Raw genomic sequence first — 18385 nt, forward strand, 5'->3', positions numbered from 1 at the left:
CCCCCCCTCTGGGATCTTTCCAGTTACATCAACTGCTATATTACTATTAAAACAAATCAAATCAACAAATTTTAAAACTACTTCTTCCTCTGGCTACTTCTTTTATTTCCTTCCTCAGTAGCAAAACTCCTTAATAGAGCTGTATAAACTTGTAGACTCCACGGTCTTTTCTCCAATCATCCTGAACAACCTAAATCAGGCCCACCAATATACTACCAAAACTCCTTTCATTAAGGCTACCAAATAACTCCCACAATGCTAAATCCAAAGGTTAGTTTTTAGGTCTCATCTACTTTGGTGTTCCAGAATCATCTGAGCAGATTCATCTGACTCCTTTATTTATTTGGCTTCTAGGGTATAACACTCTTCTGGTTTTTCTTCTTCTTGGGTTGTGTCAGCTCAGTAGCCTTTAGTGGTAATTGTCACATCACTACCCTCTAAACACTGGGGTGCTCCAAAGTTTAGACCCTAGCTTATCCTCTCTTTTTTCTATTTGTAGCTACCTTTACCTATATTATAATGAATCCCAAATCTATAACTCTAACCTTGAATTACAGAATTAAACATTGAACTGTCTCTGGACATCTCCATTTAGATGTCTAATAATCATATCAAACAATACTATCTAAATGGAACTTCAGCTTCTCTCCCCAAAGTGCTCCTCCTGCAAGGATTCCTATCTAGGTTAAAGAAACTCCATCTTTTCAGCTTCTCAAGCAAAAACTCTGAAGTCATCCTTGAAAATTCCCCTTACATCTCATATCTGATCCCTCAGCATAGTCTATTGGCCCTATCATATAAGTAAATCAGCATTTGAAGACTTATTATATTTTTCTGCTATAACTATGGTCCAAGACACCATCATCATTTCCTGAATTATTTTTAGCTTTTAAAATTAGCTTTCTGCTTTTACCAATCTCCTTAGTATTAGTTTATTCTCAATACAGGAGCAAGAATGATCAAGTTAAAAGTCAGATAATGATACTCCTCTGCTCAAAACCCTCTTAGTGTTTTTTTTGTCTGTTATAATAAAAGCTAAATTCCAAAAGAACTTTTTCTACTACTATTCTCTTCCCCCTTCTTTGCCCACTCCAGTCATAGGAGCTACAGCCAAATTAGCCTCTTTGAAGAAGAGAAAATATGTCAAACCTGTTCTTGCTTTAAGAACTATTTTGTCTGCCTGGAATATCTTTCTCCAAAGTATCCAGATGGCTCACTTTCTTTACTGAAATGTCATTCATTTGTTCATACTCCCTAACCACCTGATAGAAGATTCCAACAGCACACTTGGTCATTCTTCCTTTCCTGTTTTCCTTAGCACTTTCTGCTACTCGACATAGTACATATTTTACTTCTTTCTTAATTTATTGCCTCTCATACTAATATGGAAGAGCTCTGTTTATACTTTTATTCTTTTGTTTGTTGTTGAGCTCTTCAGCAACTGAAAACAATGACCAGTACATAATAGGTATTCAATAAAAATTTGTTAAGTCCCCATTATATTCCAGGGCCTTGTGTAGATATAAACAGAGTAGTGCTTAGACAGTATTTCTTGAGAACAAAAAACAAAAACAAAAACAAAAAAGAAGGTAGTCCTTTTCTTTACAAACATATCAAAACAAGATCATAACTTACCATAATATGTTATAGGACTAAACAAATGAGATCATAAAAAAACTTAGAAAATGCATAATATCCTTACCTAGGCCAGCTCTTGCCTCTTTCTTCTTCTGAGAGGCCCAACCCACTATAGAATGTTTATCTACTCCTGGTTTCTCCTCTAAGCCTCTGTTCAAGCGCCAGATTTTTAGTGTATTGTCATCAGAGCACGTAGCAATCTGAGAACCAGGAAGGGAATAATGAAGTTTCAATCAGAGATTCACAAGAAAGTAAAAAACAGATGTGCCTTAAAGGTTCATGATTGGAGAATTATTTTGTCTGTTATATAATAGGATATAGAAAATGATACCCAAAAGATCATATATTTCCATTCCTTGCTTAAGAAATCATTTCCAAAGAAGCTAACCCTTTAGTTTCTTCTTTATATAATTTCTGTTGATATGACATTATTAATAATTTCTTACCTAACCTAAAACTCTACTATAAAAGACTAATTTAAATTTGGTCTCAAGAAGCTGGGCAAGTCATCTTTACCACCTTCTATCTTACTAAGAAATATGTAATTTTAAGATACCCCTTTCACTTCCTTTCTATTAAATGATCAATCAATGCATGTCACCAACATTCAATTTTTGCTATTTTCTTCTAAATTCTGTTATGTTTTGCCTTATTGGTTAAAGTAATATGATCATTTCCAAGATCATACTTAGCTTCATAACTCTAGTGGGCCATGACAAGTACAATGAAACTACTCCTTTGAGATCCTTTTTCAGATAGGTAAAGGAGCAATCTGGGAAAACAACAAGTTCACTAGGCTGAAATAAGTTAAAAATAACCTTTGCCCCTTTAAAAATATCTGACCATTCCTGATCTTGGTCCCAAGCCTTTTATGGCAGAGAAAGTCCAGCTTGAAGAGCTTGTGGCAAATGGCCACTGGTACCAGAGCTGTTCCCCAGCATTTGTTTATATAATTTCTCTATTTCAGTCACTAAAGAGAGGAAAAAAAAGAACACACGTTCTCTTAAGTCCTGGCCCCCAAGAGACTGGCAACTTTTTCCTCTCCTTTCTGGGAGGCCAAAAGAAGACACACATATTTAACTGCTCAACAAGAAATGCTTAGAATCCCAGGATCACTCTATAGTAACAATAGTTATTTACAAAGTACCTATCTCCGTCTGGAAATTTACATTCTTTATCTTATTTAAGCCTTGAACTCAAGTAATCTCATCGACAAAATGCGAATAGTTATTTGCTCAAAATACCACAGTTAAATGGCAGAGTTAGCATTTAAACCCAGTTTTCTCATATTTCTAGAAAAACTTTAAAAAAGCAAAAACAAAAAATATATTTTACTTCCCTAATTCTAGTCTGATGACACAATTATTTTTAAAATTTTTAAAAAGATGGTCGTGGGATTAGTACCCGTAATCAGCCTTACTATTTCCTTTTGAGTCTTTTCTCATAGGAAATAAGGATAATATGTGATGGTTAAAAAAAGATGACATAATTAACTGAATAATTAAAAAAGAATTCATCTAAATGAGTTCCATGAAGTGTAATACCCCATACTAAAAGGGATATTTTACTGGAAATTCAGAGCAGCGGGGGGGGAAGTCATTGGGATATAATTATGGATGATTAAAGTAATGAGTAAAACAACAACAACAACAACAAAAATTTGTCTGGCAGAAGCTGATCACAGAAATGGTATCTGGGATAGAAAAATGAAAAGAAATCCACAGCAGTATTGAAAAGCTATCAGGGATGCCATGAATAGACCAGACCATGGGAAGTTTCTGGATGATAAAACAAAAACAAAAACAGAAGGGAACAATAGGCAACAAAGCCTCAAAATGTCATACATAAAAGGGGAGACCTCTACAGAAGTGAGAGTTCCTGTAAAATAGAGACTAGCCCAAAGATCAGAGGCAATCGGGGTTGAAAGAATGAGTAGAATTTGGGCTATGGTTATATAAAATCATCTCTATATAAAAAAAACCTTGTTTTTATTTCTGGCCTTTTTACAGTTTAGTTTATTTGATTTGTTTTTAAGTTTCACACAATATATTCATTATAAAAATTAAAAGAGGGGCGTATTTTCTTTCTAAAGTGTCTAAAATATTTCAGATCTACTTTTTTCAGTTTCCACAGATAGCTAACATGTTAAGACTTCCCAGTGACCACTATATGTGAAAAACCAAGTTGGACTGTGAAGAATAGTCATGATGTTACCTCTAACTCACATTAATAACATATAAAAAGTAAAAGACTAGTTCTTACCTTAGTTTTATCACTTTAGATTTTAAGATAAAATCTTAACTAAGCTTAAAAAACTTCATTTTATATTCAGAGGAGTGACTTGGAAACCAGAAATCCACCCTTATTCCTTAGTGCACAATGATTTCTCTATTGGTACAGAAAAGCAGAATATGTATGAATAATGCTGATACAGATCTTAGATGACCTTTACATCTTTTAAGTCTCAAACAGAAGTCTGTATCACTTTCTAACAAATCCTGGGAAAGCCTACAAACCATGATTTACTTTTTGAACCAATTATAGAGATTTGTTCACAAACCTTTGTGAAGTCAGATGGACACCAGCACACAGATGTGACCTCTTGAGAATGACCCAGTAGTACAGTGGGAGGATGCCAGGGTGTGGAGACCTAGTCCAATCAACAAGAAACAAGTCAGTAGAGCAGTGTTAGGTCTCCCAGATAGAGGTTTGAATTAAATTTTGTCTTAGAGAACCTTAGAATTGTTTCCAAAAGTTGGTTATAGTTCAGAAAAAGAGTTACAATGAGCAATAAGGTATTGGTCACTGATCTGAGAAAATACAATGAAAATTGTCGAAACATGTAAAGAATATATATTTACATATCAGGATGGTTCTTACTTCAAAGCAGACTATCTAGCTATATACTAAAATCCAAGACTGGCAGTTACTTATACCTTAGCTGGAAAACTTTCTGGGAGGATGAGGTTGCTAGGCAGTGCATTTCAAGTGGAAAACTTAGTCATGTTTTTACATAGCCTGGATATTTTCAGATCTTCCCCAGTCAACTACTTTCAGGAATATTAAATTAACTGTGAACCCTGAAGGTACCTTAAATATGCTACTAGCAATCTTGGGTCAGGGGATACTTTATTCCAAAGAAAGACTAACTTTTACCAAAACCCAAATTTAAGCCCCTTCATTTTGAGTTGGAAAAGCTTCATTTTGAAGGGATAAGCTATATTTTGTGATACTTTGTAGAAAAATATTTTTCCTCCAAAGTACTATTTCAGCTAATTTGCATTTTAATATATCTTAATGCATAAAGAAGGGTCCAAGCTGGGTGTTGTGGCATATATTTTAATTCCAGCTACTTGAGAGGCTGAAGCAGGAACATAGTAAGTTCAAGACCTGCCTGGGCAACCTAGCAAGTTTCTATCTCAAAGTAAAATAAAAAAGGGGCTGGGAGGATAGTTCAGTGGAAGACCACTTGCCTAGCATGCATGAGGCCCAGGGGTTCAACTTCCAGTATTGGGGATGTGGGAGAAGGCTGCACTGTACATGTGACTATGAATCATATTTTCTCATTGGATGTCACCAGTGACGTGCATTTTACAGCATCACAAGCTGATTCATTTGAGAGCTGTCAATACCTTTTAGAAGCCATGGAATTAACTGGCGTAATAAGTAGCACAAACTCACATAATTATCATTAGCATGTATATTTGAAAAGAGCAAGAAGGTTGGATCTAAGATAAGTTATTCTCTTTTCATTTATTTTTAAAACTCTGAATTGTGGCTTGTTTTTATAAAGAAAGTAAAGGCAACTCTAGAAGGAATTATTTGTGAGAATGACTAAATAAATTTAATAGATTCTTTGGATTATAGTTAAAGGATTTGACATTGATTTATAAGGTTATCTAACTCAATTATTAGTACTCCTTTCTTGGGTTACCTGGCACATACATACACAATAATTCAGAAAGCAAAAGAAGACAAGAATAGAGTCTAATTTAATTTGCCTTGCTGATTAAATAAATGCTACAACATCGCTGAACCTTGACAACATTATGCTAAGTTAAGGTTTAACAGAAGAGGAAACTTCCTATATCTACAAAGATTTTACTACCTACTTCTATATAGCCACAGAGACAAACAAAATGTCAATATTCCATAAGGTTACATATTTTAGAAAGGATTTTTAAATAGCCTTTAGTTACAGAAATTATCTTTCCTCTTCTGCTTGGAGGGCCCTACTCTATTAAGTTTCTCTAGTCAAAGCCCAAACAGGTCTGGCAGCAGTTAAGTTATAAGGGACAGAAAATCCTTATGTCCTTTTTAAACATCCCAGATAGGAATACATATTCTCTCCTCCATTGATTTACCCTGCTTACTACCTCTAGCTTTTCATTTCACGATACGATACTGTCCCTTCCTTAGTTCTGTGTCATAAAACCTAGAAGAGTCTAGGTGTTATGTATACAAAGGAGTAACATAAGTTTCAAGAAAAACCAAATACCTGCCAACAGAAGGTATGTTTTGTACAACAGGCCTTCAAAGAAAGGAGACCACTGGATAACTTTTTACAATTTGATAAGGTAATCAGCATTTGTTAATTGAATGCCATAAGCCAGACATTTTTACATAGCATTAAATGGAGGGGGCTGGGGATATGCCTCAGTGGTAGAGTGCTTGCCTGGTTATGAGTGAGGCCCTGGGTTCTATCCCCAGTCCACAAAAAGTGTGGGAAGGTATCTGAAAAAGTTGAACAGAATTAAATATCACTTGAGCTGGCAGTTCTACTCTTAGGTATGCAACCCTGGAAGAAGTGAAAACATGTTCAAATGATAATTTAAACACATATGTTCATAGCAACTTTAATCATAAAGTAAAAAGTGGAAATGACTCAAATGACCATTGATAAATGAACAAAATGATTTATCTATACAATGGAATATTATTAAGCTATAAAAAAGAATTAAGTACTATAAATGCTACAACATCGCTGAACCTTGACAACATTATGCTAAGTTAAAGAAGTCAGGCACAAAATGCCCTGTGATTCCATTTATATGAAATGTCCAAAATAGGCACACATTCATAGTCAGAATGTAGCTTAAGCAGATATTGGGGAAAAGGGAGAATGGACAATGATTGTTAAAGGATATGGGGTTTCTTTCCAGTGTAAACAATGTTTGGGAATTAGATGGTAGTGAAAGTCATAAAACATTGTGATTTTAATAAACTTAATGTACACTTTACCCTATAATGGGCTGAAATGAGAATCTAGGCTCTAGTAAGTTTTTATGAATTTTAGTAATCTAAGTGCTTTGAAAGTTTAGGACTTTCCTGGGGAATAGTACTTGGTGATTATTTCAAAGAAGATTTATTTCTTCTAATGAAACTTAGGTGGCTTTTATGGTCTTCATTTTCATTCCAATTAGTTTTTATTTATTATCACTTTATTAAAAATATATTATTCTAATTATATTGTTTAATTTTTAAAAAGCTTCCCTTTCCTTTTTAAGTAGGAGCCTATTACGTCCAAGACATTCAGATCTAAGCATTTTGCAGTGGTTAAACACAAAAAATTGTCTTAAATATTCTTACATTTTACAAAATAAAGACTTAAGAAACCAGGAATTTTAAGGCATCTAGGAGTAAATGGCTCTAGACTATTTAGACCTCATAAAGCATTTTATATTCTTAAATACACCAAAAAAGATCAGCACTTTTCCTCACAAAATCTCCTTACTCTGCCCAGTCGGAAACCAAATCTAATCTTTATTTCTGCCATGAGATCATTTACACTTCCTAAAGTGTCAGGCTCAATGTTTCGCCAGTCAGCGGAAGAATGGCTGCGCCAAATCAGTTTATTTATAACTACTTCAATACTATTCAGGGGCTATATCAGTAATAAACCAAGGAAGAGCAGGTAGGAGTAGGGGTGAAATAATGGGTAAGAAATTAAAAAAGAAAAGTAGAATGTCAAATCTTAAGTTTCAGAGGGTCTAAATATATTATACCTCCCCTTTATGGGCAGCAGTGAGGACTAAAAGGCCATTCTCTTCTGTCTTAAGATATTAAACTACTTTCTTTTACTGCTTTCTTATACCCTGGGCTTTTTAGCACAGAAAAAAATTCCAACACTTAAAAGGAATACTGATCTATTAGATACATAGCAGAAACAGAAGTTAACCTGACAGTCCGGTTATTCAGAATGCATGGAACTGCTTAGAACTATTGCCCGTCCCCCTTTTTTAAATCATGGAAAAGAGAAATTGAGCCACCTCACTAGGCAAATTCAATTTTAGGAGCAGAAAGCTTGCCAGGATCTCAAATATCAGGGCCTGTACACTGAGTTATGTGTGGACAGGCAGAAGAACATCACGTCTGAACCACGTCATTCAGAGGTGACATGTGACCCAGCCTAGGAATTCAGAAAGGGTAACCTGTGTATGTGGTGGCAGCTGATTGGATGTCTGAAAATGGGTTGGAAACAACAGCCAAGTATCTATGGTGTGTATTTGTCTTTATAGGGAGAAATTAGCCCCTCAACTCTTGTTCACTAAAATAAAAATTTAAAAACACCCTGTGCTAGAGAAGAGTGCTACAGGAACTTCAAAATTTGACAAGTATATACTTGTATACATAATATATAATTATAAGCAAAATTATGTATATTTTTTATTTAGAAACGTTATCTAAAATAATATAAAAAGAATGACCAGCACACAGGTTCCCCCCCCACAATACTTTATTATGATTTTTGTTATACCTGAGATTACAGTTTCTTTTCAGAAAGAAACTTAAAAATCATACAGACTTGTGGTAGAAAGAAAATTTTCCAGTTATGTTGGGATTCAAAGTGAAGAAGGGACTGTAGGTAAGACAGTGGGGGAAAGAAGAGGGAAAACAAAAAGCAAACTAAGTTTAAGACCAAATTTGAAACTCAAATTTTAAGATGTTTATACTTTATAAGCAAATTTTCATTTAATAATACAAGAAATAAAATAAAGAAATGTGCTTGTAGAAAGAGGCCCAACATGAGAGTTGGATAGAACAATAGCTCCACCTTGTGACCATTTAGGATATTGTTACCAAAACCTTTTAAGAAGTTAGGGTTGCATTTTTACAACTCTAGGTATATAAAAATCACTTTTTGGTAATTTTCTCCAGGGCCTTTTCTCCACTAGGCTTCAAACAGCCAGACTTTAAATTCTTAGCTTACAATGGTCACTTTAGAATTATCGTTATTTAAAAAGTTAAAAAATAAGAATATGAATTTAATGGGTCGCATGGAAAATCGGTAAACTTGAAAAAAATTATATATGAAAAAATTGATAATCACGTCTATTTTTTTTCTTTTTGTTTTTATCACATCTATTTTAATAGCCTGAAGGATGGCTATTTATAAAGAGAGAATAAAAATGTAATTATTTTTGAGTGGCTGTTTTGTATAAGGATGTAAAAAATCAAAATATTGTATTTCGTAGAAGAGCTCAAAAACAAGGAGAAGAAAGTCAATATAGCATGTTTTCTAGGAAGCAAGATAAAATCAAGGTTTTTACTACCTTTCTGAATTCTCACTTTCTTGATAATCTATGAAATAAGACATGGATTGTCAGTTTCTGATAAGCTATGACTATAAATAACAATACATAAATTTCTAATCAGGTTTCGGCTACAATAAATGCCAAGAAATAACTTTTGCTCAAATTTAGTATATTGTAGAAAAAGGGTAAATATCTGGTATAGAAAATTAATACTATGTGTTTATATTAAACTTACCTCCTATTGGAAAGAAAAAATATTCTCAAAAACAATTCAGTCTCACATTTGAGGGGGAACAATTCAATCTCACATTTGAGAGGGAAGTTGAGCAACTTACCTTCCAGATGTAGGCAGCTTCATCACTTGAGCCACTGACTAAAAACTGGTCATCTGGACTAAGACTTGATTTTACGTAAAAGGTAGAGTTCTGGTGTCCATTGAAGATAGCCACTGTCAGAGGAAATAAACAAATCATTTGGTTTTTGTTATTTCCACATAGTGTTCAAATGAATGTACATATTCTAACAAGTTTTATTCCCACATTGAGTACTGAAGCAGATGGTCAAGCTTTATTCACCAAATAACAGGGAACTGAACATTGGCAAAAAAGAAAAAGAAACCATAGGCTTTTTATTAGGTCCAACCTCATGAACTCAGCTATATTTGGCATTAACCAGCTATGCCACAGGAGGAAAATGTGATGAAAAGAATTAAGAAAAAGGGTGCAGGTATTGTTCGATCTTGTAATAAAATAAATATTGGACCCTCTCTCCTTAACCCAAGACAGGGCTTTTTCTATTGCAGTATACATTGGGTCTTACTTCTTAAGACTTCAAGACTCTTGAGGGTATATTTCATATCTTCCTTCCTTTCTAAACTTTATAGTGTTTTGAACAGAGTACATCCTCCAATATTTGTTCCATGAATAGATAAAAATCAGTGAAAAAGGGTCATTTGAACTCTGGCTAAAACTTATTGTTGGCTTATCTAGGATGTAGGAATATTTTTAGTCCAGCACTTTAAACAGTCTTAATGGTAAAAGTAGCTAGTGGGGTAAACTATACTCGTATGTAAGACTTTAGGCTGGGTTAAGTGTACAGGTTTAGACTTCTCATTATCCATGACAAAAGAACAAGTATTTTTTCTTGTACAATTTACTTTTGACAGGTTCTTTTAGCCTAAGGAAGACAAAACCTTAGGTGTCTGACACCTGAATATCCCCAAGAAGTACAAGAATCTCATTTATTAGAGAATTTTAGGAAGTATTTAGGCAGGAAAAAAAAATCATAATTATTCATCTTCAACTCTTAAACTGTGCCTGGCAAACTGTAGACTAAATTTTCCATTAAACCCATAAGTACTTATTGCCCTCTACTGGTCTAAGAAAAGCTGATATGAAGTACAATGTAAATATTTCAATCTTGCTAATAAAGATCCTTTAAAACCTATATTGGCCTTAATTAACTCAATTTAGTCTTTCTTTGATGATTTGGGGTCCTAACATAATTTACAGTCATCCTTATGAACATCAGTTAATATATATAATACTGTAATATTAAGTTCGGTACCTTTAGTATAAAGTTTTGAAAAGGCAAATAATTACCAGTTGTTACACGTGTGTGCATGAACACATGCATACACACACATGCACACAAGAGCCATCATTCAATTTCTAAGGAACAAATCAATCTAGCTTCTATCTACCTATCTTTGAGAACAAATAAAATTATTTTAGGAGCACAGAAAAAGGTCACAAAATTATTAGGAAAGTATTTGATGGCAGAGGGACAAAACGAACTCAAGGTCCTTTTATTGTCACACTATGGGAAAAATTATATAAAAGATCTCTTATATATATGATAATATAATCAGAACAATGTTTTTTCTTTAGACGAAAGATTTTTTAAAGCCTATTTTATATGACTAATTAAAAATCCCAAAAATGATGCTGCCACAGATATCATAGTCCTAACAAGACCACTTAGGGAAATCTTTTGAAACTTATCTAAGATAATAGCTAAAATGACCTAAGTTCTGCACTATTTTAAGATTTCTTGTTTATCAGCACATCTTACTTTAGTAGCTCTGTGGGTGGGTTATAAAATTCAAAGTGTTTTGACAGAACTAGACTTGAGGAAGAATCAGGCGACTAATATATAACTTGTTTGAGTAATTGATAATGTTCTTAGATATAAAATAACTAAACCTTTTTAAAGCATACTTGAAAACCTTGGTTTCTTTTTAAAATGCCATTTATTAGTTTTATGTATCAGACTTTATTTTTATATTCTTGAGAAGAAAAAGAAAGGTGAGGTTGGGAGAAAAAAATCTCAAGAGATAGAATGGCTTCTGTCAAACATTAAGTGGAAGGCTGGGCGGGGGTGGAACTATATGGGCAATCTGAAAAATTCAGTTAATTTTTTTTCTTTTTGTGGTGTTGGGTGTTGTAGTCTAGGCCTTGAGCATGCTAGGGAAGTGCTCTACCTTTGAGTTACATCACCAGCTGCAGCCCTCTAATTTTAACTAACAAGCCCAAAAAGAGGATAAAGTTGAGCAGAACAGTTTTCTTCACCCTGTAAGATCATTAAATAAAAAATTAAGTTAATTCTAAATATAGGCCAAGGGGTCTGATTTCTGGAGACTACTACAATACAATAAGTCATAATACAGAAAAGAATTCTGCTAACATGTGAAATGACCACAAGGAAAGCACCCTATGAAAATATCACTGCAATTAATTAAAAATACTAAAGTCCTTATATGGCTTAATAAGTTTTTTTTTTTTTTTTTTTAATTATCAACAAAAAAGTCCATGTTCGTTTTCTGGCAAGCGAGTTAGTATGACTTATATCTTACCCGGAGAAGTCTTTAATCCAGTCATATTGAACATGTAGACATTGTCATCTGTGCAATTAGCAAATAAAGTAGAGCCAGTTGAATCCAAAATCAGACTTGAGTATCCTGAGAAAAATAAAGTTTAGTCAGCATGTCATGATGATTGTAAACAGACCTGAAGCCAGAATGTGAATGCAAAAATAGATCATTGCAAATGATATCATCAGATAGGAATATTCGAATTTTTGCCCCCAAACATGCAAATAAAAAGTATCCTTCTGTTTTTATCTTTTAAACATCAAAAATGTATGCCCTCATATTAGTTTCTTAAGTCTATGTTGCTGAAAACTAGCCTAATACATATATTTTTTTAATTTAAATTTTCCCAAAAAAGTTTATACAAAGGCTTACCTAGTTTTCGAGTGCTGCTACCTGGGTACAAGAAAGACTTGGATGCTATGGGCTCTTGTCGATAGGCAGTATAATTTTTGCGTAAATCCCATACTTTAATTATCCTAAAAATCAAGACAAATTTATTTTATAGATCTCCCTACCCAAAGAACTTCACTAACATTGAATGTGAAATGACTTTTAATCTAACTCCTCTGGCACATTTACCAGGTATAGTGAGGACATCTCATTGGGAAACAAATTAAACTATTCATACCATTGTGTCCAAGGTCAGGCTTGCCATTCTGACAAGAAGGGAAACAGATGTAATATGACCCAGCAATGGGTTACTGGAGTTTACCCCAAGGGAGCGGAAAAGGAAGATGAAAGTTGGATGCTGATAGTCACTGTTCTATTGTTTTAAAAAAAAAAACACTTCCTAAGCCTCTGCATATATCCTCTGATATCATAAGTAGCAAGCTCTGTTCCTATGGTTATATCTCTATACATAACTCCTTAAGCCATGTAAGCAAACTTTCCTGTGAAACAGAGAAAAAAATATTTGTTCATTTGTTGGAATAATTGTCTTAATCCTCTACTTCTAGTTTGTAGGCAACTGTGAAAACACAGGCAGTATTCTTGGAAATACAGAGTACACTTTCCTAGCCATTCACAAATATAACTAATAACTTAAGATAATCCTTCATTCTTGCCTGAAAGTTTGGTTCATGAAAGTTTTAGTGTCCTGAAGAGACAATGGAAATCCTAGTTTAGTAACCCGTTACTTTTTGTTTTTTAAATTTGTGATTTGTACTTTTGTTTATTTTTTTATGTGGTGCTGGGGAATGAACCCAGTGCCTCATGCATGCTCTACCACTGAGCCACAATCCCAGCCCAGTAAGCTGTTACTTTTTAAAAGTATTTAAATCTTAAGTCTAGTTAAATTATACCCAGAAACACCAATTATATGCCCCAAGTCAGATTTATTCTTTTAAAGATATTCTTAAAGATACCCCAAAATAATAAAAAATTTATTCCTCAAAATAAGAGCCTGTGACTAAATTTTACTGCCATAAGGCAAGCTATCCATCTAGTTTCTTCTCTATTAATAGCAGCAGCAGCTCCTATATGCTAGACAACATGCTAAGTGTGACACTTGTACTAGCTCATTTAATTATTGAGCAAGAGTTCTAGCTTATTATTTTCCTGTATAAGTTTCTTTTCTCAGCTGGGGTACTTGATACGTCAAAAGTTAAAAGCATACATGTTCAATTATAATGGGACTACGTGATTTCTCCCTCATGGCTCATGAAAGACCTCATTAAAAGAATAAAGAAATAAATTCTCTTACCCATCCACAGCTCCTGCTGAGACTAATGTATTCTCATCTTGAAACAGGACTACAGTAACACTCTGCTGGAAATCCTAATAGTACCAGAAAGAAAAAGAAAAGAAGGAAATTCTATCTTAAGTATCAAAATCTTCACCATCAAGAGAACAAGGTGTTTAAAAATGGCCTTTCCCCCAAACTCTGAATGAGATTAAATCTTCTCTTTCCAATAATCCTAGATACACAGTAAATCCTAGCAAGAAAATGACCTGAACATCATTAAGTTACAGCATATACCGGTAAAACTTGAACTTGTATTCAAGAAACAAACTAGTGACAAGAAGATCTTACTTGTCTGACATTATAGAGTCTACTTAGAATCAGCCCTACTAATAAGCTATCTACCTCTAGCAAACTCATTTAACTTTCTTGTCTGTTTCATCTATAAAGTGTTGATATCTACCTAGATTATCACATAGGAGTATCTAAAGAATTTTGGATGAATATTAAAGGGAGTTAGTAGAGTTTTACCTCCTTTACTGTTAGCTAATAAGGTCTCTTAGCTTAGAATTAGACTCCATGCCTGAAAGGTTACACATTATAATCTCATCTGGATTCTACAGACCACTGTCTGCTTCCATTCATCCATGTATCCTTTATGTTGTGCACTTTAACTATAAATCCGGAACATTAAAAAATCACAGTAAACTGAGATCAAAAGCAATTATTTTCAGGAAAAAAAAAATTCTGACCTAATTTTAGCTTTTGGCTATTACAGTAGTACTTCTTCTTATACTTCTATAGTGTTTTGCAATATATGTAATACTTTCCTAAATGTTTAAAAAATATACAGGCTGGGTGTGGTGGTATGCACCTGTAATCCCAGCTACTTGAGAGGTTGAGGCAGGAGGATTACAAGCTCAAGGCTAGCCTGGGAAACTTATGCAAGATGCTATCATAAAATATAAAGGCTCAGGATGTAGGTCAGGGGCAAAGCACTTGCCTAGCACATGTGAAGCCCTTGGTTCAATCTCTAGTACTGCCAAATAAATAAATAAACAAACAAGCCATCTTTTCCATAGTTTATATTATAAAAAAATGGGGATTCTCTCCCCATAGAAAACCAAATCTGTCCACTATAGTTTGAGAACCACTACTTATTCAGGAGTAAATCTCTGACATCAAAAGAAAATAGCTCCCAATTTTATCCCCAAGAAATTCCCTACAATGAAATTCCATTAAGAATTTCTGCTGTTAAGATTTACATTCATGTAGACACCTATAAAACCTTACCACAGAAGGGGCAAGTCCTTTTGAATTCTGTTTCTTCTTGGGTTTTGAAGGGGTTTGCTTGTCTGAGGTATTGTGAGCTCCACTGATTTGATTCACTTGCCTATAGAAACCATCTGAAAGATATTCCAAGGAAACTGATTTGTTTTTTTTCCTGATCTCATGTTGTACATAACATTTGTACAAAAGATCTCAAAATTAAGTAATTTCTGACCAGATTAGTAAAATTAGAAACCAGTAGAACCATCTGTACCATATCTCCTGTGCTGAGATTATAATGTATAATAAAGAAGAAAAGATATATTTATGGTAGCTCTTTTTCTTTCTAGCTAGGCAAGTGCTCTTTCACTAAGTCAAATCCCCAGCCCCTCATAATGTCCAAAATTTGGAAGCAACCAAGATATCCAATAGCAGGTGAATGGATACACTGTGGTACACTCAGAAAGCAACACTAAAAAGAAACGAGTTAATAAAGACATGGAAGAAACTTTAAGGTTACATACTATATGACATACTGAAAAAGGCAATACCATGGATATTTAAAAAAAAAGAAATCTATGGTTGCCAAAGCTTTGTGAGGAGATAGGAATGACAGCAGAATAGAAGATTTTTCAGAGCAGTGAAACTATTCTGTATGATAACACAAACAATCTTAATGTAAAGTATGGGTTTTCGGTTACAATGATGTTTCAATGTAGGTTCAACAATTGTAATAAGTACACCATTCAAGTAGAAGATGTTGACAATGAGGGAGAGAAGGAGGGTATGTATGTGTATGTGTGAGATAATATATGGAAATTGCTTAGTTTTGCTGTGAAACTAAAATTGCTCTACAAAATAGTCCATTAAATTTTTAAAAGATCAACAAGTGTATTAAAAGTAAATAGGGAGATGATTTGCGCTTTTTGCTTAATGGCATTATGGGGTAATACAAACTTCTATTTTAATTTAATCTGGCTCTTTAAAACAACAAAAAAAGGAAGTTTAAATTAAAGGTAACATTCACCAGTGAGCCTATGTATTAACAATTTAAATTCTATCAGTAACTTAGGTAAATGGCCTTACAATTCAGAAGACAATCTGAGGTAAATATTTGACTACAATAGCCCCTGCAACAATCTCTAGGATCCTGACAAATAAATGGTGAGTAGAAATGGGGGCTTGTGAGCACATGTGCCCCCTGGTGGTAATCAGATGAAATCCCGAACACTTTCATTCAATATAATTCAGTATGTGATCATCTCTCCTCTGTCAAACTTAAAATGTACATTTTGGGAGCAAATTTTTGCCACACATACGTCAGATAAAGCACTAATCTCCAGGATATATAAAGAACTAAAAAAACCTTAACACCAAAAAAAAAAAAAAAAAATCCAATCAATAAATGGGCTAAGGAGCTAAACAGATACTTCTCAGAAGATATACACTCAATCAACAAATATATGAAAAAATGTTCAACATCTCTAGTAATTAGAGAAATGCAAATCAAAACTATTCTAAGATTTCATCTCACTCTAGTCAGAATGGCAGCTATCAAGAATATAGACAACAACAAATGTTGGAGAGGATGTGGGGGAAAAGGCATACTCATACTTTGCTGGTAGGACTGCAAATTGGTGCAACAAATCTGGAAAGCAGTATGGAAATTCCTTAGAAAACTTGGAACAGAACCACCATTTGACCCAACAATCCTACTCCTTGGTCTATACCCAAAGGACTTAAAATCAGCATACTAGTAACAACTACATCAATGTTCACAGCAGCTCAATTCACAATAGCTAATCTGTGGAAGCAACCTAGATGCCCTTCAATAGATGAATGGATAAAGAAACTGTGGTATATATACACAATTAAATATTATGCCACATTAAAAGAGAATAAAGTTATGGCATCTGTAGGTAAATGGATGGAGTTGGAGAATATCATGCTAAGTAAGCCGATCCCCAAAAGCCAAAGGCAGAATGTTCTCTCTGTTAAGTGGATGCTGATTCATAACAGGAAGCGGGAAGGCATGGGAAAAATGGAGGAACTTTGGGCAAAGGGGAGAGAGAGTATGGGGGGGGGTGCGTGGGGGCAGGAAAGATGGTGGAATAAGATGGCTATCTTTACCCTAAGTACATATTTGACTGCACATATGGTGTGACACTACATCATGTACAACCATAGAAATATAAAGTTGTGCTGCAATTATGTACAATGAATCAAAATGCATTTAGCTGTCATATATACCTAATTAAAATAAATTTTTAAAAAACTAAAAAAATTTAAAATGGAACTAGATTACCTTTTTTGTTGCACCTGGTGTCCCAGACCATAATGTTGCCATCTCTTCCTCCTGTGCAGAATACAGCTGTGACATAATAAACAGTATACAAGAGGTTAACAGAACCAGCCAATGATATATATTTCAATTTAAATTTTCTAGAATATCTATTTTAGATACTGAATTTGGTATTGAAAATAAAAATTTTAAACTATACTATCAATAACAAATTGAGAAAACAGTTGTAAAAGAAAGGGATTACAAAAAGCTTACATTGAAAAAACAACTTTATAGAATAATCCCTCTGTGCAAATTTTCCCAAAATCATATAAAATACCTTATAAAATTATAGCAAAATAGACCTAGGGGCTGGGATTGTGGCTCAGTAGTAGAGTGCTTGCCTAGCACGTGTTAAGGCACTGGGTGAGATCCCCAGCACCACGTAAAAATAAACAAATTGTACAACTAAAACAATATTTAAAAAAAAAAAACAAAAAACTGAGATCTGTATAAAATGTATAAAGGGGGTTGCCTCTGGAAATGGAATGAGGGCAGTGAACTGAAGAAGGGAATACTAGAGAACTTTGATTTATATGTAGTGTTTTATTCTTTAAAACTAAGTGAGAGACAGGCATGGCGGCACATGCCTGTAATGCCAAAATTTAGCAAGGTCCTGAGCAACTCAGGGAGACCCTGTCTCAAAACAAAAAAATAAAAGCGACTAGGAATGTGTTTCAGTGGTTAAGTGACCTTGGTTCAATCCCTGGCACGAGGAAAATAAAGAGGTAATATTAAGTAGGAGAAACTCTGCTTTCTGTATGAAAGAATGAGCACTTAAGAAATTGTACCTGCATTAGCTGTAAACTGGACAAAATAAAAAACAAAACAACAAAGAAAGCTACCTGAGGGGGTCTGTGGAAACAGAACAAAAACATAAAATTTCAGAGGGGAGTCAACAAATGAAGAACATGATTAGCAGGGACAATCACTGTTTGTAATTTTACCTTGAGGGCAGCCACAGTGGCAGCATTAATACCAGACAGCTAAAATGCCAATAGAAAAACCTGCCGTGTCTCATGCTAGAAGAGAGAGGAAAAGGAGATGGG

At 34.2% G+C, this 18385-nt stretch overlaps 1 protein-coding gene across 3 annotated transcripts in view; it reads right to left on the reverse strand.

Annotated features, from left to right (window-relative positions):
* Window positions 1-18385, reverse strand: part of Dtl (denticleless E3 ubiquitin protein ligase homolog) — a 61587-nt gene that overhangs the window by 32146 nt on the left and 11056 nt on the right. For 2 of the 3 annotated variants that reach the window (XM_071600097.1, XM_027934760.2), the window contains exons 6-13: window positions 17301-17366; window positions 15020-15132; window positions 13748-13821; window positions 12418-12521; window positions 12028-12132; window positions 9509-9621; window positions 4199-4288; window positions 1703-1838 (exon numbers count right to left, since the gene is read on the reverse strand). In XM_071600097.1, the coding sequence (XP_071456198.1) occupies window positions 1703-1838; window positions 4199-4288; window positions 9509-9621; window positions 12028-12132; window positions 12418-12521; window positions 13748-13821; window positions 15020-15132; window positions 17301-17366 (801 nt within the window). The remainder of the gene's footprint in view (window positions 1-1702; window positions 1839-4198; window positions 4289-9508; window positions 9622-12027; window positions 12133-12417; window positions 12522-13747; window positions 13822-15019; window positions 15133-17300; window positions 17367-18385) is intronic. The other variant, XM_071600098.1, reaches the window with a different exon arrangement.

This window comes from Marmota flaviventris, chromosome 12 (genome assembly GCF_047511675.1).
Source record: "Marmota flaviventris isolate mMarFla1 chromosome 12, mMarFla1.hap1, whole genome shotgun sequence".
In the NCBI taxonomy this organism is placed as follows: domain Eukaryota; kingdom Metazoa; phylum Chordata; class Mammalia; order Rodentia; family Sciuridae; genus Marmota; species Marmota flaviventris.